The 20,443-nt window shown below is 35.5% G+C and overlaps 1 protein-coding gene across 1 annotated transcript in view; it reads left to right on the plus strand.

The window, feature by feature from the left end:
• Lnpep (leucyl and cystinyl aminopeptidase) overlaps positions 1–20,443 on the plus strand; it is an 84,606-nt gene that overhangs the window by 55,318 nt on the left and 8,845 nt on the right. Inside the window, exons 10-17 of the mRNA XM_063245406.1 lie at positions 1,313–1,473; positions 1,663–1,751; positions 7,715–7,898; positions 9,114–9,270; positions 15,769–15,953; positions 17,540–17,701; positions 19,293–19,433; positions 20,199–20,280. Of these exons, the coding sequence (XP_063101476.1) occupies positions 1,313–1,473; positions 1,663–1,751; positions 7,715–7,898; positions 9,114–9,270; positions 15,769–15,953; positions 17,540–17,701; positions 19,293–19,433; positions 20,199–20,280 (1,161 nt within the window). The remainder of the gene's footprint in view (positions 1–1,312; positions 1,474–1,662; positions 1,752–7,714; positions 7,899–9,113; positions 9,271–15,768; positions 15,954–17,539; positions 17,702–19,292; positions 19,434–20,198; positions 20,281–20,443) is intronic.

Here is a 20,443-nt window from a genome sequence, read left to right on the forward strand (position 1 = left end):
TCTTATCTTTTAAGTGCAGATTACTCTCTGGTAGAGAATGTATCACAAATCGACTTCCATGAGCTACATACTGCTCTTCGGTTAATTTGTTCTTTGAATTTTGTCTTATTTCTGGGCATTTCGAACATGTTTCTCCTTCCTTACTCAGTCTTTGCATCATGATGTCACATCCAATGTGGTCCTAATGATACCCTCAGTGTTTTCAGCATCCATGTTAGTGATGTGCTGGCCTTTTCATTTTAGTACTGCTTCAAACACCTAAAAGTACCTTGCTTTTCTTGTCATCCTCTAGTTTAGAAGTAAATATATACAAGATCTGAGAAATGCAAGATTAATGTCACAGTGAGTTGAGGAAAAACTGCTCCATTCTTTTGTGCTTTAAATTAATGGGCATACAGTGGCTGTGATAAAGCCTGTCATAATGGTATAATGTTATGGATTGAGGCACATGATTTTTTGCAAATATGTCATTGATAGCAGATGCCTTGGGGAGAGTGGGCTTTAAAGGTCTGTTTCTGACACTAAACTCTAGCTTTTACAGATTCATGTATCTTCAGGGAAAGAAGATCTATAGCCACCAAGAAACTTCAATAGTATTCTCTAAAGACAATCAAAGTCAAGGGCACTGACTCTTCTGCTACTGCTGCTTCCTGGCACTCCCACAGGATTAAGTCTTTAAAGACAAATACGTACAAGATACAGAGTAGGAGAATAAAACCTGGACTCAGTTGAGTCACAGTGTTAAATAGCCAGTCTCATTCTAGAATACATTTCAGTCATATCTTCTGAATAGTAGTATTGTGACCTGAAAGGCTGTACCTTTTAGGGGTTTCAATCTTAATGACTCTAAGAATGTTAATCTATTTCTTTTTTGAGACAAGTCTCACTCTGTATTTCAGGCTGGTGTTGAACTCATTAGGTTAGTACAGACTGGCTTCGAACTCATGGTGATCCATTTGCTCAGCCTCACAAGTGCTGGGATTATAGGCACACACCACCACACCCAGCTTCAAGGATGTTACTCTTAGTGAATTGGAGGTTGATATTGTATGTCCTGTTTTTCAATATAATCTGTCTCTTACACCCTTAGTTATCACTCAGTTCTGTTCTAGGTTACTTTTCATTTAGTGAGTTTTTCTCTTTACCTAGATTATAAATGTAAATTCAACTCAGCATTAATACCTTTTAAATATGAACATTAAATGTAGTCTATAAAATGAGCTAGGGAAAAAGAAAAGTATGGATGAATTAAACTATAAAAAATTTAAACTAATTTTTATCTTTAAGCCAAATATTTATTCTTATTTTATAGGTTACAAACAAAACATTAGACGTAAAGAAAATGATGAAAACATGGACCCTGCAGAAAGGATTTCCTTTAGTGACTGTTCACAGGAAAGGAATGGAACTTTCTATAAAACAAGAGAGATTTTTCTTGAGTATGAAACCTGAAATCCAGTCTTCAGATGCAAGGTACACATACTATACCTTCATTCCATGATGTCTCTTTTGTACCTTCACGTTGAAGTATTTTTAAATGTTTTATAATCATAAGTTCTTATAAAACCTAATAATATCATCCCTGTTTGGGAATAACTTTAAAAATTTCTTCTGCATGCTGAAATATTAGAGAGCTAATCTTTCAATGTGTTCTTTTTATAGCTACCCGTGGCATATTCCAATATCCTATGTAACTGATGGAAAAAATTATTCAGAGTATCGAGCAGTATCATTATTGGACAAGAAATCAGGTTTGACTGTAATTAACACCTTTCTGATAAGAAATTGCAGACAGCATAATTTTTTAAATCAGACCAAAGGGGGCAGATAAAGATACCACACATTCCATTGGGTGTACTCTCTGAGCTGGTTTTGTAAGGAAGACTGATTTTGAGTATGTGGAAGAGCTTTTAGTTATAAGAAATATGTACAAAAAGTTTGAAGGAACATGCTGGCAGTTCTGGTAGAAAATAACAATTTTTTTAAATGCCTTGAGTAAATATTTCATCTTACATAATTCAGAATAATATAAATAGAGCCATTTCTTAAAAAATGTTACCTGCAGTCTACTTTCTAGGGATGAGATGTTGCAACTGCATCTTAACAAGCCTCCTGGATGATTTATGTACATAATAAAGGTCAATTCAAGGCCTAGATTTAGGGTAAATAATTATAATATGTCCTGCAGACAGAACATGCATTTTGTGGTAATGAGAAAATGGGCCAAGAAGCTGTCATAGCAAGGAAGAGGAAGATAATAAAACAGAGGGAACAGGATGAATATCTCTAATCCAAAGATACAAAGTCTGAAATATTTTGAGCTCCATGACATTCAAAATGTTTCAGATTTTGGAGCATTTTAGATTTCAAACTTAGCCATACTCACCCAGTAAAATGTATGAAAATACTTCAGAATCTGAAAAAAAGAAAAAAAAAGACCCAAATCTCAAACACTTCTCGTCTCAAGCATTTCAGATAAGGGACAGTCTGTATAAGGTGACCTACAAGTAGTCTATAAAAAGCATTTGAAGTGTAGCTTGTGACCATCTGTTAAATACCGTGGTGATGTACCACACTGTGTATCCTCTTAATCTGTGTCCTAAAATAACATAAGGCTCTTGAGTTGTGTAGAAATCATTAACAGTGCTATAGATTTATGAAAAAGGGAAAGTTCTTACTTGAATTAGGATCCAATGGTTGAGCATTGTTTTAGAGAGGTGAATGTAGGAACTGACTTTGGAGCCAGATTGTCTTGTTCACTTCTCAGCTCTACCATCAATTACTTGCATGGTTTTAGGTAAGTTATGTGACCTCTCTGAGCCTCACTGGAGATAGTAATTATACTTACCTTTTAGAGTTGTGGTGAGATTTTTATGAGGGTGCCTAAGTGAAACATGTGAAGGGTCCTAAAATAGCCTTGTATGTGTTATGTACTATGTACATATTATTTATTATTACTAATATTACTCTTATTTTTAAAAAAACTTTAATATATGCACATCACACAATTTGGAAAGTAAAGAGCAGATCTTATTCTGATATTTCTTTCAACTAAGTAATAAGTAATAATAACATTACTTAGTTGGAATAATCATAAATGTGACTTTTTTACTCTTACCTTTAAAAAAAAAAGTTACACAGTAATTGACTTGGCTTGCCTTACTATTGGACACTTGATTCTCTTTTTGTCTTCACTGAAAAACATTCCCCAATAAAAATTTTGAGTCTATCTTTATATGAACTTTTTACTGGGAATATTTCTCAAAAAATGAAGACTATGGTACCATTTATGATGTGAGACACATAATTAAATTTCTGCTCTGTTATGAGGTGGCAGTTGACAGCCAAGTATATGAATGTGCCACTTCTGTTGCAGTTTGACTGAAAATACACTGGAGTGTTACAGTAACAGCCACAACAGCAGCCTTACTATTTCAAGCATGAAGAGCAGTCAGTTTTGTCATCCCAGCTCTGATTACTCTAGCATGGCTAGGAGTCCAAGAAAGTTCTGCCTTCTTTGGAGAAACCAAACTCTAAAATTTTAAGTGGGCTGCAGACGGCTCCTTTATCCCTAAGAGAAAAAATGGCTTTGTCTTATGTCTAGCAACACAGCAAAATATGGCTAGAACATTTACAAGAAATCAGTAAGGAAACTGTGCAAGCCTCCCATTAATATTCTTAATTTTTTTCTGTATTAGAAACTATTAGAATGATAAGCAATTTGCTTTTGTCTCTTTATTCCAAGTTAAGGCTTAGTTTACATGTGAGCTTGTTGCACTTTTTTTCAGACTCATGGCATATAGACTAGCTTTAGACTTCTCTTAACCCTTACTGATGGGTCTCTGCTTTTGCTGCACAAAAATTCTTTCAACAACTGAATCCATATTTGTTGCTGGACCTTTGCATGTGCCCTTTTCACTCCTTGAAGAACACCCTTCTCTCACCACTTCCTTGAGCTCCTGTTCATTTTCAGTCGTAACTCAGCCACTGCTTACTCCAGAAAGCCTTTGCTCGTCCCAAGACAAGGCAGATGTCTACTTGCGTTTTGTCGTAATACTCTACTCATTGTTTACTCTTAAGTACTGTTCACTTCTATCTAGCCCTGTGTTAGATCCAGTGAGGATAAGGACTGTGGCTACATGAGTCACTGTGGGACACTTAGCACTCAGGAGACACATAAAAATTTATTGAATCAATAAAGGCTCAGCTCTAACGAAGTAACTTAATTTCAAATTTGTCTACACAGTATTCTAGGAAAAGAACAATCAAATCCTTATGAAATACCTCATTTCCCTTCACTTGAAAAGATTCTTAGTTAACAGAAATATACAAAATGTCCTGTGATACAATTGGTGTAACCCAGAGCTGTAGGTGAACCAATGAACAGTGGAAGCTGTACCTCTTATTGCTCAGTGCCTTATTTTCCTTGCCTTTGCTGTTGTTTTAATTTCTGCCAGTTCAGGTTTTGAGAGACCATGTTGAAAATGTCTGTTCATACAAAAAAAAATTTGATGAATTGGATTTTCTTGGTTCCTAATACTGCAGTAAGAATTGCTCTTACTTTAATTGCATTTTAATTTTTTCTGTTCTCAGACATACAACTTTACTACAGTGTATTACTTTAATAATTTGTTAAATATGTAGTATGTTTTTATATATTCTAACTTCAGGTATGCTGTGTTAGACCATCACTATTTCAGTCATAGACAGGAGTTGTAGTTTGTCAATAATTTGTCACTTTTCTCCATATGCATGAATTTTGAAGTTATTTATTGTGCATAACAAGAGCTAAAAAGGGCTACTTATTACTCCATATTAAAGAATTTACAGTAAAACAATGATGTCCTCTCCTTTTTCCCTTCCCTTTCTCATCTTTATCAACATCTTACTCAAACCTCAGGTCTTTAATTATAGGAGATACTTATTTTAAATCTAACAGGAAATATTTATGTTTTTAACAGTATGTCATTGTTCCAGAAATATTTATGTGAAACTAAAAGATACATTATTGGAGAAAAAGGCATTTGGGAAGAAGGCATAAGCAAGATATTTATCATGTGCAAGCCTCTGCTTTTGTCTATTTCCTCCCTAGTAAAAGGATAAATGAAAGCTTATTAGAGAAAGGAATGCTTTTTAACAAGGGGAAAGTAGTTGGCTTGCCTGTATCATACTAGCCCTCTGAAGTAAACTAGAGGTCAAATTTTGTAACTTTGTGATAAAAACATGTATTTGTTTCAGTGTTTTAATGTTTGTTTGTGAAACCGTGGGTCATTTTCATAGTTCATTGACAAATGGTTTTTTAAAATCATAACTAGGTTACTTCATCTAGTTTCTGCCATTTAGGATTGTAATTCACTCTTTTTTACTACTGAATGGATTGTGAAAATTGAACTATTAATCTGTTAGTGATTATAATTAAAAACATATGAGGGTAGTCTCATCTACTTTGGAGCTCCAGGCTATTACCTCCCTTGTGTGCAACTATTGTTTTAGATAGTTGTGATTTTAAGGTCCTACTTTCTGGATCATTCAGAAGACCCAGAAAGAGAATAATATGTTGATTCCTTAAATGATAACTCTTCTTTCTGTGCCGTTGGCTACACTGCGTACATTCTGTCAACTTGATGACAATAATAATTTCAGATATACTTCCTGCTGCGTTCTTCTTCTCTACCATCTGGACTTGGCTAGGTTTACAGCATGGAAACTTGCTTATCAGCCAGAATACTCAGTACTTCATGATTTCTGCATCCATCCAGGCAAACAGTTGTCATGCATAGCATTTCTTGTCTCCATTTGGACAGTGGAGATTTGGACTCTGCAGTCTTTTTCCCCACGGCCTTTTCTTGAAAAAGCTCTATGGGAGATTGTGTTTGGTGATCGGAGAATGATGAATTTATTTTTTATTAGTTCATGATAAAATGAATTTCATTAGTGATAAAATTCATTAAAAATGGTTTCAGCTTGAAGCAGGTACTATTGTCATCACAAATACTCTTTGCCACAGTATTCTGCTCTGGAAAAAGGAATAAACCTATTGAATGGATCCTTCCCACCTGATGCTATGTCAGAATTACAACATAATTGAGTATGGAATATATTTAAGAGACTACTCAACTGTTACAGCCTGTTAAGATGTGGTTAAATTGCCTTTTCAATCTTAAAAATCTTTTTCAATATCAATAGAATTGGAGTTTCAGAGATACTAAAGAGAATCTGATAAATTGGAATATTTTATGCTTTTGAAGTTGGTAAACCCTAAAGCTTCAAGTACTAAATATAATTCTTGAGTTCAAAATGTGGCTTAAAGCACTTTATGTAGAAAAAATTTTGCTACAGAAATAATATGGTAGCAAAAAAACATTAAATGCTTCAAAATAGATTGTTTAAACTATGGTAGTTAAGGAAAAACTTGACAGGAAATAGTCTTCAAAATGCTCATTGTCTCAGTTTAGATTATTTTTCAAATATCTAGTCTTTTTTACTTTAAAAATTTAAAAAGTTTTCATTAAATATAGGAGCAAAATTATCTAATGAACCTCTACAACCTGTTTGGATACAGTTTGAAACTATGTACCACGGTATAGTCATTATATTTTCATTCATTCTTTTAGTAAATATTTTTAATACCCTTTAGCTACATTTTTTTAGAGGCTGATATATTTAGCAGTGAGCAAAATGGCTTGTGGGGCTTATATTATATATAGTAAGTAGTAAACACTAAGATGCATATTGGAAGCATATTTATATTAAATCCACATTCTTGCCAACTCTACAGGACATTTCTTGATTAGTAATTTTAAGGACTTCTAAAATTCATACTTTTATCCTTCAGCTAGTTAGCTCCTTGTTATTTGTATATTAGTTGAAAAAATTGAATAAAAATTTCTAACAGTTCTCTCAGCATTTATATGTGTCATTGTAGGGATCAAAAAAGTATATACTACTTTTCTGTTAAATCAGTTTTCATGTATTTGTGTCTAACGAAACTTGAAACTTTCCCTTTATTTTGCTAGCTTTGAGTTATAGATGTCTCATTGTGCTCCCCTATCCCTCTCTATACACAATTTCCCTTCTCCTTGTCTCCCAGTTATAATGAACTCAGGAGCCAGGCCAATGCATGGATGTCATGTACATTTTCTCTCTTGGCCTTAAACACTTAGGTCTTTACTAACTATTAGCACCAACCTAATGGAAAACTATTCTTCTAAGTCACTTAGAAAAATGACAACTTAGATGTCATTTCTTCAGTGAGAGCTCTCATGCCCTTCCCTACTAGGTGAAACATTTCTTCTGTGTACTGGCACTCAAGGTCATGTTTTTGTTTTTGTTTTTGTTTTTGTTTTTTCCATCAGTATCATTTGTGTGATACGGCACCTATCTAGTGGTAGTGACCGTATGGAATACATCCCACAACTGACTGTTCTCATTGAAGGCCATCACTACATTCACCATAAAAGCAGGGACATATTTACTTTGGTCACCATTTGCTCTTCAGTGCCTAGTACAATCCCAGTAGTGCACAAAAAATAGTTACTGAATGAGTGATGATCTTCACTTACATGAAAATAGGTACCTAAGAAAGCAGGTATTTAGTTTCCTACCAGAGGGTTAAGTGTGAAAATATGCCATGTTAACTTTGAAACAAATAGCTCATTTAAATTTTTTTCTTGCCCGAACATTCTCTTACCATCTCATTTATGATCTGTCCTAGGTATCATCAATCTCACAGAGCAAGTGCACTGGGTCAAAGTCAATGCAAACATGACTGGCTATTACATTGTACACTATGGAGATGATGACTGGACAGCACTCATCCAGCAGCTGAAAAGGAACCCTTATGTTCTGAGTGACAGAGACCGAGCCAACCTCATCAACAACATCTTTGAACTTGCAGGGTACAGTATTTTGGTTTGAGTTGTTACAGTTTTGTTTTACTTTTTAGATAAATGTTGTTGATGTAAAGAACATTTCAGAAAAACAATTTGAAAGAACTAGTTTGTATAAACTGTTAAGGACAATTCATTTTGGATGTTTAGGAAAATAAAAGACATGTTCTTTGCTTTCAGGAACTTTAGAAACATCAACTGAGTGTGGTGGTCCCCACCTATAATCCCAGCACTCAGCAGACAGAGCAAGGAGACTTACTTCGAATTTGAGACTAGCCTGTACTACATAGTGAGCTCAAGGCCAGCCTGAACTACATAGCAAGACCTTGTCTCAAAAAACCAAAACATTTATTACAAAAATAGAAGGAGGAGGAGGAGAAGGAGAAATAAACATAAGCTATAAATGTATTGAACAGTTAAATAATAGGCAGAGGTGCATATTTTGCTAAATACATTACTTAAAACTTCAAGCTTTTATTTTGTTTTATTTTATTTAGTTTTATTTTGTGAGAGAATTCTTTTCTAGCCACAATTAGCCCCCCTTGTGAAGTTCAATGCTTGGCCAGCATTCTCTGATAACTGGAGCCTCTTCATCTCTATACTGTTTGCCTTCCCAGCCAATTCACACATGTTAGAATCACAAAGCCAGGAATGTGACTGGCTACTTATAGAGACATCCTCTGGACAGACTACCAGTTTAGGTTGGTGGTAGACCTAGAAGCAGGAGGAACACTCAAGAGGATTCCCTGTGACCACTCTTGACCTTCTCATTTTGGTTCATTTATTGTGGAATAGCCTCCTTATATTTGCCATCATTGTTACTGTTTCTATAAAATGATTAAGTTTTCAAATGTGTTCACTGTACATTCACAATAGACCTTACCTTTAATAAGTTTGATAAATTTTCATACAGCAATAAAATGTCTTTTTCTGATTCAGATACTCTATACCATTCCTTCTCTCAATTTAATAAATAGATGTATCAGTAGCAACTCACAGGTGACTTATGGGACAAAAATGAGCTAATATGTATCTTTCTCTTGAAGTGCATCTTTAACATTGGCCCACATGAACTTACAGATAAATCAGCTAGGACTGTAGAATGGCACTCTAAGTTTAAATGTTTTATCTTCAAGACTCACCATCTAGCTATATAGTTTGCAGCATGCATAGTGTTTCTGTAAGCCTCAAAATACTCACTTTCCTTGTTTTTTTATCTGTCAGCCTAGGCAAGGTGCCCCTTCAGAGGGCCTTTGATTTGATTGATTATCTTAAAAATGAGAGCCATGCCGCACCCATCACTGAAGCCCTGTTCCAGACAGGACTCATCTTTCACCTTCTTGAAAAGGTGGGGCACGTTGATCTGGCCTCGAGACTGGTGGTAAGTCTGCCTTTTTGCCAGATTTTCTTGTACCTGTCTTTAATATTGTTATTCACAATTCATTCATTCAGTGGGTCAAAAAAGCAAACACTTAAATTCTATTTTTTTACCTTGCTGATTGTGAAATCTGTATCTTGAATTAAAATGTCATTGCTTATCATGAAGAGTTAGTAAAAGCTTAGTAGGCATTAGTCTTACTTGAATGTCAGAGTTTTGACACTGCTATTGAAATAGGGCACATGAAAAACAAATTTTTTTATTTGAAATCTTTTTGCTTTTATATAATGAATGCTTTACATGGATCTGTTTGCAAAGTAGACATCCCCATTAATTTGCTAGTGGTCATTATAAAATGACAATTGTGTTTGCACTAAGAATATGCTACTTAGGAGTCTGGCCTACTACTTCCCAGCAGGTGGTGATGCTGGTGGGCAGGAGTACCTCAGCAAACACTAAAGCCTTGTTATCAGAGACGTCATCTTTCCTAGGTCTGATTGCCTGATTTTAGCAATCTTTATCTAGACACTTTCAGTGTTAAACTCTTTATTGAGTCTTTAAAACTAGGAAGGAGATGAGAAATTCTTTTTATCTAATTCGCTGAACCAGCAGATTCTGACAATAGGGCTTGCTTTAGAATCAGATTCTCCAGGGACTCAGGCAAAAGGCGGCTTTTATGAAAAAGAAGAAGGTGTTGGACTAGAAATTCAAGTGAGTCTTTTAGGGTTTTGGTATCTTTTCTGGTAAAGGAAGGAGTTGGATTAAATCACTTTTAAAACCTTTTTTTTTTTTTTTTTTTTTGCTTTTATGGTTGATCTGCTGCACATCTTCTGTGATGAGTTCTTTGCCATTTTCAGAGGAGAGAGAACACAGGGCAGGGGGTAGTATGATTGATGGAAAGCACACCCCGACACATACATGTTTCTGATTTGACTCCAAAGGAGGCAGCCCACCCCTACCTATGCTTAAGTAAGATGTTTACCTGGGGCCTCTTCTGATGTTAAGAGTTTTACTGTTTTCTACTTAACAAATCTTTAAGCTAGCAGCCCTAGGAAAAACCAATACCTGGCTCAGAGTAACCTTCAGTTAAGGTGAAATACACCAGAAACAAATGCATCTGAGTGCTTCCTATGTTGTACATACCCCACATATGTAAAGTAACATAGATTACCTCATTTAATCCTTACACATTGCCAAAATAGAAATTTCTAGCCCTGTTAGATAAACGAGAGTAAATAACTTCCCATGAAGTCATTTACTCGTAAATTACAAAATTGAGATTCAAACCCAGATTAGTTTCACTGCAGTGCATACTCTCTGTGAAATGTTGCTATATTTTAAATTTATTTGTATTCCAGCAATGGCATCTCACCAGGATAACTTTTTGTTAGAAAAATTAAACCTTTCCTTCTTGCTACAACTTGTTTCTTTTAAAAGATTTAAAAGGACAAACACACATCTGGTTATTTACTTGAAAATGAAGTTGTTAACTAGTGGAGATTTTTTAATATCTAAAGTATTAATATAAAATAAGATAAATATTACTAACAGTATTAAATACAATTAAAATAGTTTTTGTGTGCATTAGCAAAAAATATGCAGATTACTTCTCTTTAAAGCAAACCTTAGATTCTAACATGGACTTTCTATTGCTGGTATATTAGAAGATTGGACATTTGTTAACTAAGTCAGCTGCTGTTGATGGGTTATATGGACTTTTTGTGTTTTGGAGCTATAATAAATAAAATCACTTTGAATATTTTTATATATGAGTATATGAATTTCTATACAGTATACATCTGGAAGTGGAGTTGTTGCTTTTTAGAACATACATAGTTAGTACCATACTATCAAGTATTTTTTCATAGTCATACCAATTTACATTTCCATTATCAATGTATACAAAGTCTAGGTGTGCTGTTTTCTTGCCATGGCTTGCTATTTTTATAAATTGCTCTAGTCTGTTACTTTCCTGTTAAACTGCCTGCTCAAATCTTACTGATTTATGAGTTCTCTATGTATCCTGGGTATGAATCTTTCGTTATTTCCAAATAACCTGTGTGATATTTATAAATACCTTTTCACTCTGTTGATGATATTTTTGATTTATAGTTTTAATGTTCTTTAATGTATTGAAATTTTGACCACTAAAATATTCTATGTTTACTTCTAAAAACTTTTATTTTACCTTTTACATTTAGATCTATGATGGATCTGGAATTTGTTCTTTAATGTATGGTAGACATCAATATTCATTATTTTCAGTATGGGTACCTAGTTAATCCAGCACCAATATATTTGATGGGTGTGTGCATACATGTGTGGATATACTAATTATAGAATTCTTTGAGCATTGAATGTGTCAAATCAATACCAATTGAGGTAGTATATTCATTTCCTAGAACTTCTGTAATAAAGTGTTAAAAATTCCATGTCTAAATGTAACATAAATCTATTCTGTCACACTTGTAGGAGCTAGAGGTCCAAAGTCAAGATGTTAGCAGCATAGTTTGTATCTTCTAAAGTGAAATCTGTGCCCTACCTCTTTCTTAGCTTCAGGGGGTTTCCTGCAATTCATTACATTCCCACCCCCTACCCCCCTGCTAGTATATATACTACTCCAAGACCTGCTTCTGTCAACAGTGCATTCTCCCTGCGCCCTGGGTCTCCAGTTTCTGTTCTTCAGAGGGTACCTGTCATTAGATTAGAGCCCAGTGTAACCCAGGAGATCTCATTTTAACTTGATTACATCCACAAAGACACTTCAAGTTCCAGGTAAACTTGTACATTACAGGTATCAGTGAATAAGATTAGTATGTGTCATTCATTTTCCCCACAATTGCATAATGTTGTTTCTGAATATACCCTAAGTGAAGGCACAATGTCTGTCTACTCACACATTTGGCAGCTAGTTTAGTTTCCGGTTACCAGAAGCCATTCTTCTCTCCCTCCTCTCTCTGTAGCTCTGTTTAAATGTTAGTCTCAGATACACACCTCAGACTATTTCTATGTTGGAAACACAGGTGTTAAACTCAGTTCAAAGGGTTGAATCTTTTCCTGTCGGCACTCAGGTAACTCTTCTTCCTGCTGCATCTTCATCCTGGATGATTTCCAGTTTTCTGGCAGATGTGCTTTATTAGGAGCAGTATGCTTCTCATATATTATATATTGCAGGGTGGGATCCTGGGGACTGATGGATAGAGAGCGAGAGGCTTAGTGTGTGTTTCTAAAACTCCCTCATTCACTGCTGTAAATCTTCATCTTGCTAGCTAAAAGCCAGATTGGCTCCGGTTCATCAGAAGGAAGAACCTGTTTCTTTTTATTTTTTTTATTTTATTTTATTTTATTTTTTAAGGAGAAAAGAAAAAAAAAGTGAAAGGGTACAAGTTATACAGATTTACAGAAGAAAAAAATGAACAGTAGAAAATCACTAGTTAATGGATTACATATTGCCATCTTAAAAATAATTGTTCAAGTCACAAAATTAAAGCTTGTAGAGTGGACATTCCAACAATGATACTGCAAACAGTTCTGTTCAATGATCCAATAAAACTCTGTGATATCATTTTCTATCTTATACACTTAAATATACATGCAGTTATATAGTTTAGAGCACTTTCTTTTCCTCTCTTTTGTACAATGACTATTACACATTTTGGGTTTCATTGCTCCCACGGTTCTTATTGCTTTTTTGGAAGAGAGTAAAACCAAATGAGACATAACAGGACAGAATCGGTCAAGTCATAGTGGCGGGGAGGCCACAATGAAAGAACCTGTTTCTTTAAAGTTCTTATTCTACTCTTAGTGCAACTGGTAGCATCCAAATTCTCAAACTGTGAAACCTGACAGTGGTTTGGAATTGAGATGGCAGGCATTTCTGAGTCCTTGGATCCAATGTTCAGATGTATTAATGCTAATTAAATTTCGTGTTACTATAACCAGAGCATTCTATACATTTATTGCTAATTTTGCTGTGTGACTGCACATGATGTGTGCTGTATTTTGTGATGTATGCCATGTTTTTGTGAGGGCTGGGTCTAGGGGCACATTGGAACTGTGTTAAATTGTTCACACCTGATGTTAATGTCTGATCCTAGCCATATTCCTATTTTATAACTTACAAATCTGCCATTCTCTTACATACAAGGCATTGATGAGGTAAACCTTTTGCAATAAAAAGCTGACATATAACGTTAAAGGAACTCAGTTGACCCAGGAAAGAACTCCCTGGGTGTATCAGTGTAAAATTAAAGCAGTAAATCAAAATGTAATATGTAACATAAGTTCCAGCATCTTTTCTTATCTGTTTTATTTTAAAAACCTCTTTGTGTTATTGTTGTTAGATTTTATAGCATATCAAGTTTTTGTAGCTTATATAACCGGTCCATCTATCTCTCTTCTGTAGTTGCCTTTTTTATTTATTAAATAATACAGTTAGATTCTGTGGTTTAATGAGATTAAACTTAAAAATTAACTGATAAACTACAGGAAAGCAGATTTCATTTTATTTCTGAAAGGGAAAGGTAATTTTTAGGACCACCTGCCATTCTTCATTAATTAACATTAAAATATAACTTTAATTATACTAAAATGATCATGTTTTGTAACAGCAGGATTTTTCTAAAAATAGAATTATTTACTCTTTCAACAAAATTTTTATTAAAATTTAGAATATATTTAAGGCCAGCCATTTGGAGAATTCCTTTGAATCATTTGATACAGAAACTAGCAGAATTTCATTCTGAAATTTCAGTGATACAATGGTTTCATGTAAGGAATTAGCCATAACATCTTCAAGCATCAAGTTTTTTTTGCTCACACTACTTTAAAGTGCTTTTTTCCCACTAGCTCCTTTGTGTTTTTGTAAACTCGCAGTGGGCCTTTCCATAGTTTTCCATTGAGATTTTAGAAATGTGTAACTTACCCCATTGTTTCCTTGTTTCTGTTTGACATTTGTGGGTAACTTTGAAGTTTCATTCTTGAGTCATTTGGGACAGTTTGTGTTACCATGCTTCTGAAAGGTCAGACCAGCATGTCTGCACAGTCAGGTATGCCCAGTGGGATTGCCTGCACTGCTTTTATGTGCCTTGCAATCTCAGTGAGCATGGCACGTGCTTTTCCACCTCACGTCTGCCAGTAACTTGCAGCTTTACCATTCAAGCATTCCATCACATGTCTGTTCTCTATTGCATTGCTTTAGAAACTAGCAGAGGCAGGCTGGAATTACCACAGATTTTAAGTCCTTCTTGCACAGATTCTTTTTTCCATTCTCCTGTTCAGCTCAAGAGACTTATTCAAAGGTTACTTGGAGAAAATCTGCTGATATTGTAGCCTCAATAGCTTAAAACTGTGAATAAGATTTATTGTAGGTGTTAACAAAGGAGAGAAATAAAAACATTGTTTTTTGTTTGTTTTTGGCTTTATTTTGTTTTGTTTGGACAGGACCTCACTATATAGTTCAGGCTAGCCTTGAACCCAGTATGTGGCCCAAGCAGGCTTTGAACTTGTGGGAATCCTCCTGCCTCAGCCTCCCAAGTGCTAGGACTACAGGTGTGCACCTCCACACCCAGCTTAAAACATTGGCTTTTGGTTCCTTAATACAAGTATACTTTTTGCAGTTACATCCTATTCAGAAGTAGCTATAACAATGGGTGGGTAAGGTGGTAAATGATATTACTGAGTAATTATCAGTTTTCTTAAGTATGATATTTTAATTATATAGGGATATGTTCTTATTTCTTGGAGTTACAAGCTAAAAAGTATTTCTAAACTAAATAAGATATCTATGACTTACTCATAACTTTCAGCTAAACTAGAAACGGTATATGTATAGTGTAGTATATACAGAAATAAAGTAAATGAAAAAATGTTAAAAACTTATAAATCTAGATGAATAGCATGTGGATTTTTACTGTTGCACTTTCTATGGGTTTAAAAATGTTAACATAAAAAGTTGGGAGACACAGATTCTGAACAACTGTTATATCCTGCGACTCATTTATTTTGCTAATTTGGTTAAATTAATTTGCTATCATGTCAAATTATTAATATCTTAAATATACTTTTAATATTTGATTCAGAAACTTTTAAAGATTAACCATCGGCAAAGATACATGTTTTTCTTTTTGTTTAATGCATTTATGGATTCTAAAGTTATAGGATCAGAAAATTCCAACTTCCTTCCAGCAATGGTATATAGATGATAGTTTTGACAGGAAAATAACTTCTTAGTATACACAGCGAAGCATTTCTCTACTCTACAAACACTATTAATGCTAAGTTGTATCCTTGAAAGTCCTCCTTGGGTATAACTAACCCTATATATTGGCTTTTTATCTTGAGTGGTTTTATTCAAGCTATATGTGGTTTTCATGTGTTTGATGTTTAATGAATAATATTTATGCCCCCTTTTTTCCTCATAGGGAAAAAAATATAGTTGTCTTGATTTTTCCAACTGTTCAAATTACTATTAGTGTATTATAATCCATTTTGTCTCTGTAGGCCAGGGTACATACATTACTTCAAAACCAAATCCAACAACAGACTTGGACTGATGAGGGCACCCCATCCACCAGAGAGCTTCGCACAGTCTTGCTGGAATTTGCTTGTACCCACAACCTGGAGAACTGCAGCGCTGCTGCCATGAAACTGTTTGATGAGTGGGTGGCATCTAATGGAACTCAAAGGTGAGCGATACATCTGCTCAGATCACTTCTCTCCTGGGTCATGAATGTTGATATAGATCCACTGTATATATCTGTGTTACCTAACAAGACTAAAAACATTGGGGCTGGGGGTTTAGCTCAGCGGCATAAGCACCTGCCTGGCAAGCAGGCAGTCGTGAGTTCGATCCATGGTACCGAGAAAAATGAAAAAGACAAAAAAAAAAAAAAAACCCATTGTGGCCACATACACTTAAAATTTACCATCTTAACCTTTCTTTAATGTGCAATTCAGTAGTGCTAAGTATGTCATACTGAGTGCAACAATATCCAGAACATTTTTTTTCTTGCAGAATTGAAATTCTGTACCCATTAAACAATTTCCCAGTCACACACACACACACACACACACACACACACACACACACACACTGTCTTAGTTACTTTTTACTCATCACTGAGACAAAATACCTGAAGCCCAAAGTTTCAGGGAAAGGAAAGGTTTATTTCCTACAGATTTTAGAGATTTCAGTCCATATTCAGCTGGGCCGCAGTTCATGGCAGCTGCAAACAGCAAGGCAGAAACTGGCAAAAGAGAGCAAATACACCTTCTTCCTGCCATTACATCACATCCTGGCTCCACCCCTATGTGGGTGTAGCACTGACATCATCAATCTAAGCTCTAGACAATAAACCAATCACAAATGTACAATGCAAACTCATGAGCCCTGGGGGCCACCAAGATAGACTATGATACACACATTAGAGAGAGAGAGAAAAAGGCAGAGATGAGAGACAGAGATAGGGTGGCACCAAAAATATGTATGCCTCATGAAAAGAAACTCGTATAAATATTTTAATACTAAATTTATTGAGACATCACGAGATTAATACAAGTTACTTTTGGCCTCTACAATTACAAAAGATGTTCAAAGTGGTAACCATTTGCTTCCAGACTCTTATTAGTACAGCAAACTGCTGAAGTATATGTACATATTTTTGGCGACTTCTGTACCTTATGGAGCGAAGATTCAAGTATGAAATGAAAAGTTAGGTTGAGGAATTTGAAGTCTTTTACAACACTAAACTCTTAACGAAAATAGTAAACTGCTCACCTCTTGCTTTTATACCACAGAACTTACTACATTGTATTATGCTCTATATGTTTATTCCTCATCCTGTATTTGGTAATAACCAGTGAGTTCCTAGAAGGCATGGACTGTGTTTCTTCTTCCTTGTCTGCCTGTTCTTTATTTTGTTTGTTTGGGGTTGTTGTATGTTTAGACAGGATCTCACTATGTGACTTACATTAGCTTTGAACTTTCTGTGTAGATCCCTGGCCTCAAACTCAGTGCACCTGGCACTCCTGCTGCTGAGAGAGAGTACAAGCATGTGTCACCATACTCAGCTACCTGTCTGGTTCTCTGTGAGAGTTCAGTGCATAATGGGAAAACAAGAGTCACTGAATTAACTTTCTTGACTATTGCATAATTAAGACCTTTATAATTATCATCTACTCTGACTCCCAAAACACCACCACCAGCCAACCCCTTGCCTTTGTATTCCAAATTTTTCTTATTCTCATGTTTTACCCCTTTCTTCTCTTCCAGCCTACCTACTGATGTTATGACAGCTGTGTTCAAAGTTGGAGCAAAAACTGATACCGGCTGGTCATTCCTCTTAAGCAAGTATGTTTCTCTAGAGTCTGAAGCCGAGAAAAACAAAATACTTGAAGCTCTTGCCAGTTCATCAGATACAAGGAAACTTTACTGGTATGCAATCACACAAAAATATGTTGTATAGAAACAAAAATACAGAAGCACTTTGGTCCTTGGATTGGAGCACATTTTGTTGAGATCTCCTTTTTCCTCTTGTTTTGTCAAAATTAGGCCTGCTTTGGTGTGATTGGAGCCTGCATATGCTGGGCTTCATTTTAAGTACTTAACCTCTATAGCTGGGCATAATCTGCTTTGTAAGCACAGCTGCCCATTACTCCTGCTCAGAAACATGGTGTTCTGCTTGACGAGTGGTCTTTAACACCATGGTCAGTACTTCATTCTTTTGGACCAAAGTATTTCTTTCACTGAAAGAAAATGCAGATAGTTTAGAAAAGATTAATATGAAAAAGATCATATGTTCTACCTTCATAGGAATTTATCTGTAATACTTTGCCATTTTAATGTTTAGCTGGTAACAGCCTGGAAATAATTTTCACATGGATGGAAAAAGGGCAGGGATGAGGACCTCACGAGTCAGTGGCAGGGCAGAGAGGCTCTTGGCACCAAGTGGACTGTGAAGGTGTCTGGAATGTAGGGCACTGCGATTGAAATTCTCTCCAGTAACAGAGGGAGGCATGGAGGGCACATTGCTTCTCCTGCATAATTGAGATACACCCTCATAGTGTCCCAGGCACATTCTCAGCACCTCCCAGGCCCACTTTTTCAAAGATGCACATTAGGTGTTTTCACAAGCATTTTGGGTAAAGAATATTCAGTCTGCATATACATGCATGTGTGTGTGCATGGATTTATCCTATACCTAGTATTTTACAGCAGTATTTTTAATGAATGATCAGTCTTTGACATTTTCCAAGTCAGTTCATAAAGCCTGCTTCATTTTGATGTCTGCACAGTATTTCAAAGTATGGATCTATTATAACCTATTTCAATTCATCTTCCCAGGCATTTGAATTTTTTCCCTTCCTAAAAATGCAACCAGATTCTTTTTGAGAAGTGTGTTTTCCTTAATATGAATGGATAGTATAGCATAGTAGACAACAACTAAATACATTCAGATGCCAGAACTGAATACATTCATTATTTACTGACTATGAACTGTGGGACAATTACCCAGCGTTAAGTTTCTTCAACTTTTTATAAAGAGAGATATGTAACAAATGTTTACTTCATAGCCTGTTGTTTCTGGAACTTAGCAGCATTATTTAGTACATAGTATCAATAAATGCTATTAATAAGAATCTATTCTGAAATGTATCTTCACTGACAAACAATTTAACAGCCCAGTCTCTTATTAGCTATATTCCTGCCTATTCAAATCCAGTAAGGTTTGTACTAGGAAGAAAAACAAATCTCCAGAATTGTAATAAATTCTACCAGGATTTGTTTCCTAAATGTCTTTACTATATCAGAAACTGTTATGTGACTCCCTATTTGTTGAGTTCTTCCTTTATTTAAGAAATAAATTAAAATGACAAGTTTTCAGTCAATAGATCACTGTTAAATTAAGCTAACACTTATTTCCCTAGAATTTCTAAACAGCTTTAGTTAAGATACCAGTATTCATATCAGTCATCACTTCTTTGTGAATGATTATTTTGGAGGCTAAATCTGTTTTGCATTTCAGGTTAATGAAAAGTAGCCTTGAGGGAGATACCATCCGAACACAGAAGTTGTCATTTATCATTAGGACAGTGGGCCGAAGTTTTGCTGGACACTTGTTGGCATGGGATTTTGTCAAAGAAAACTGGGATAAGCTTGTACAGAAGTAAGTTTTTCAGAGAATGACTTTCAGTATTCTGTATTTGGAAAAGCAGTATGTCACAGTGTTCTGGTACTCCACATGGGAAAAAAACCCCAATGCTGTATGTTGATTCACAAAAGTTAGATTTGCTTTGAGAGGAAAAATGCTGCTCTTTCAATGTAACTGAAACCCCCAGAATTTTTTACATTTATAAACATAGGTCACTTAACAGTGGCATTCCATTCAAATACTAATCAAGGCCAGCTAAACCTGACCCCAGACCACTCAACACCACATGGCTACAGACTGTTTCAGGACAGCTGTTTAGTTAGACATGTTGACATAGCTCTTCATTGCCAAGGCATCATTTAGAACTTACACTTCACATCATTAGAGCTAGATAGCACATAGGTTTCTTTCTCTCTTTTAAAGCAGTTTTGATAGTTGTGGATGATGAGAACATCAAATGCATTAAAAATTTATCTAGGTATCCCAAACATCCCCCCTTGTCTCCCATCTTTCCTTTCTACCAATGTAAGTATAATACAGTGATGGCGAACCTGTAGCATGCCTGGCCCAGTGGGATATTGGTTATCATGGAAAGCTCTGAAAGGCTCACATCACTGGTGTGGTGTATGTGGACAACACTGTCTGCCCATGCACACCATAGTTATCACCAGCAGGACTCTACACTGCCTTTGGCATTAAAACATTCACTTCACAATCAGAAACAGTGCTTTGCTGATCCACAGCTGCCTCATTGTCTCTCTTTACATTGTGTATCTTCAGGTTCCATCTGGGATCCTATACCATACAAAATATTGTTGCTGGATCAACTCACCTGTTTTCAACGAAGGCACATTTTTCTGAGGTTGGTGATATAAAATGCTTGCAGGCAGACTGGAGGATGCTTTCCCTTGAGGCTTCTCAGTTTAAGTGAGATGATGATTTCTCATAATAATTCCTATCTCTTCTCCCATCTGCCTTCATCAGCATTAATGATTCTGTATTGAGGTTACTTTTAGAAGGTTAGA

This window comes from Cavia porcellus, unplaced genomic scaffold (assembly GCF_034190915.1).
Source record: "Cavia porcellus strain 051 isolate PalLab524CR breed Dunkin Hartley unplaced genomic scaffold, mCavPor4.1 scaffold_2, whole genome shotgun sequence".
NCBI lineage: Eukaryota > Metazoa > Chordata > Mammalia > Rodentia > Caviidae > Cavia > Cavia porcellus.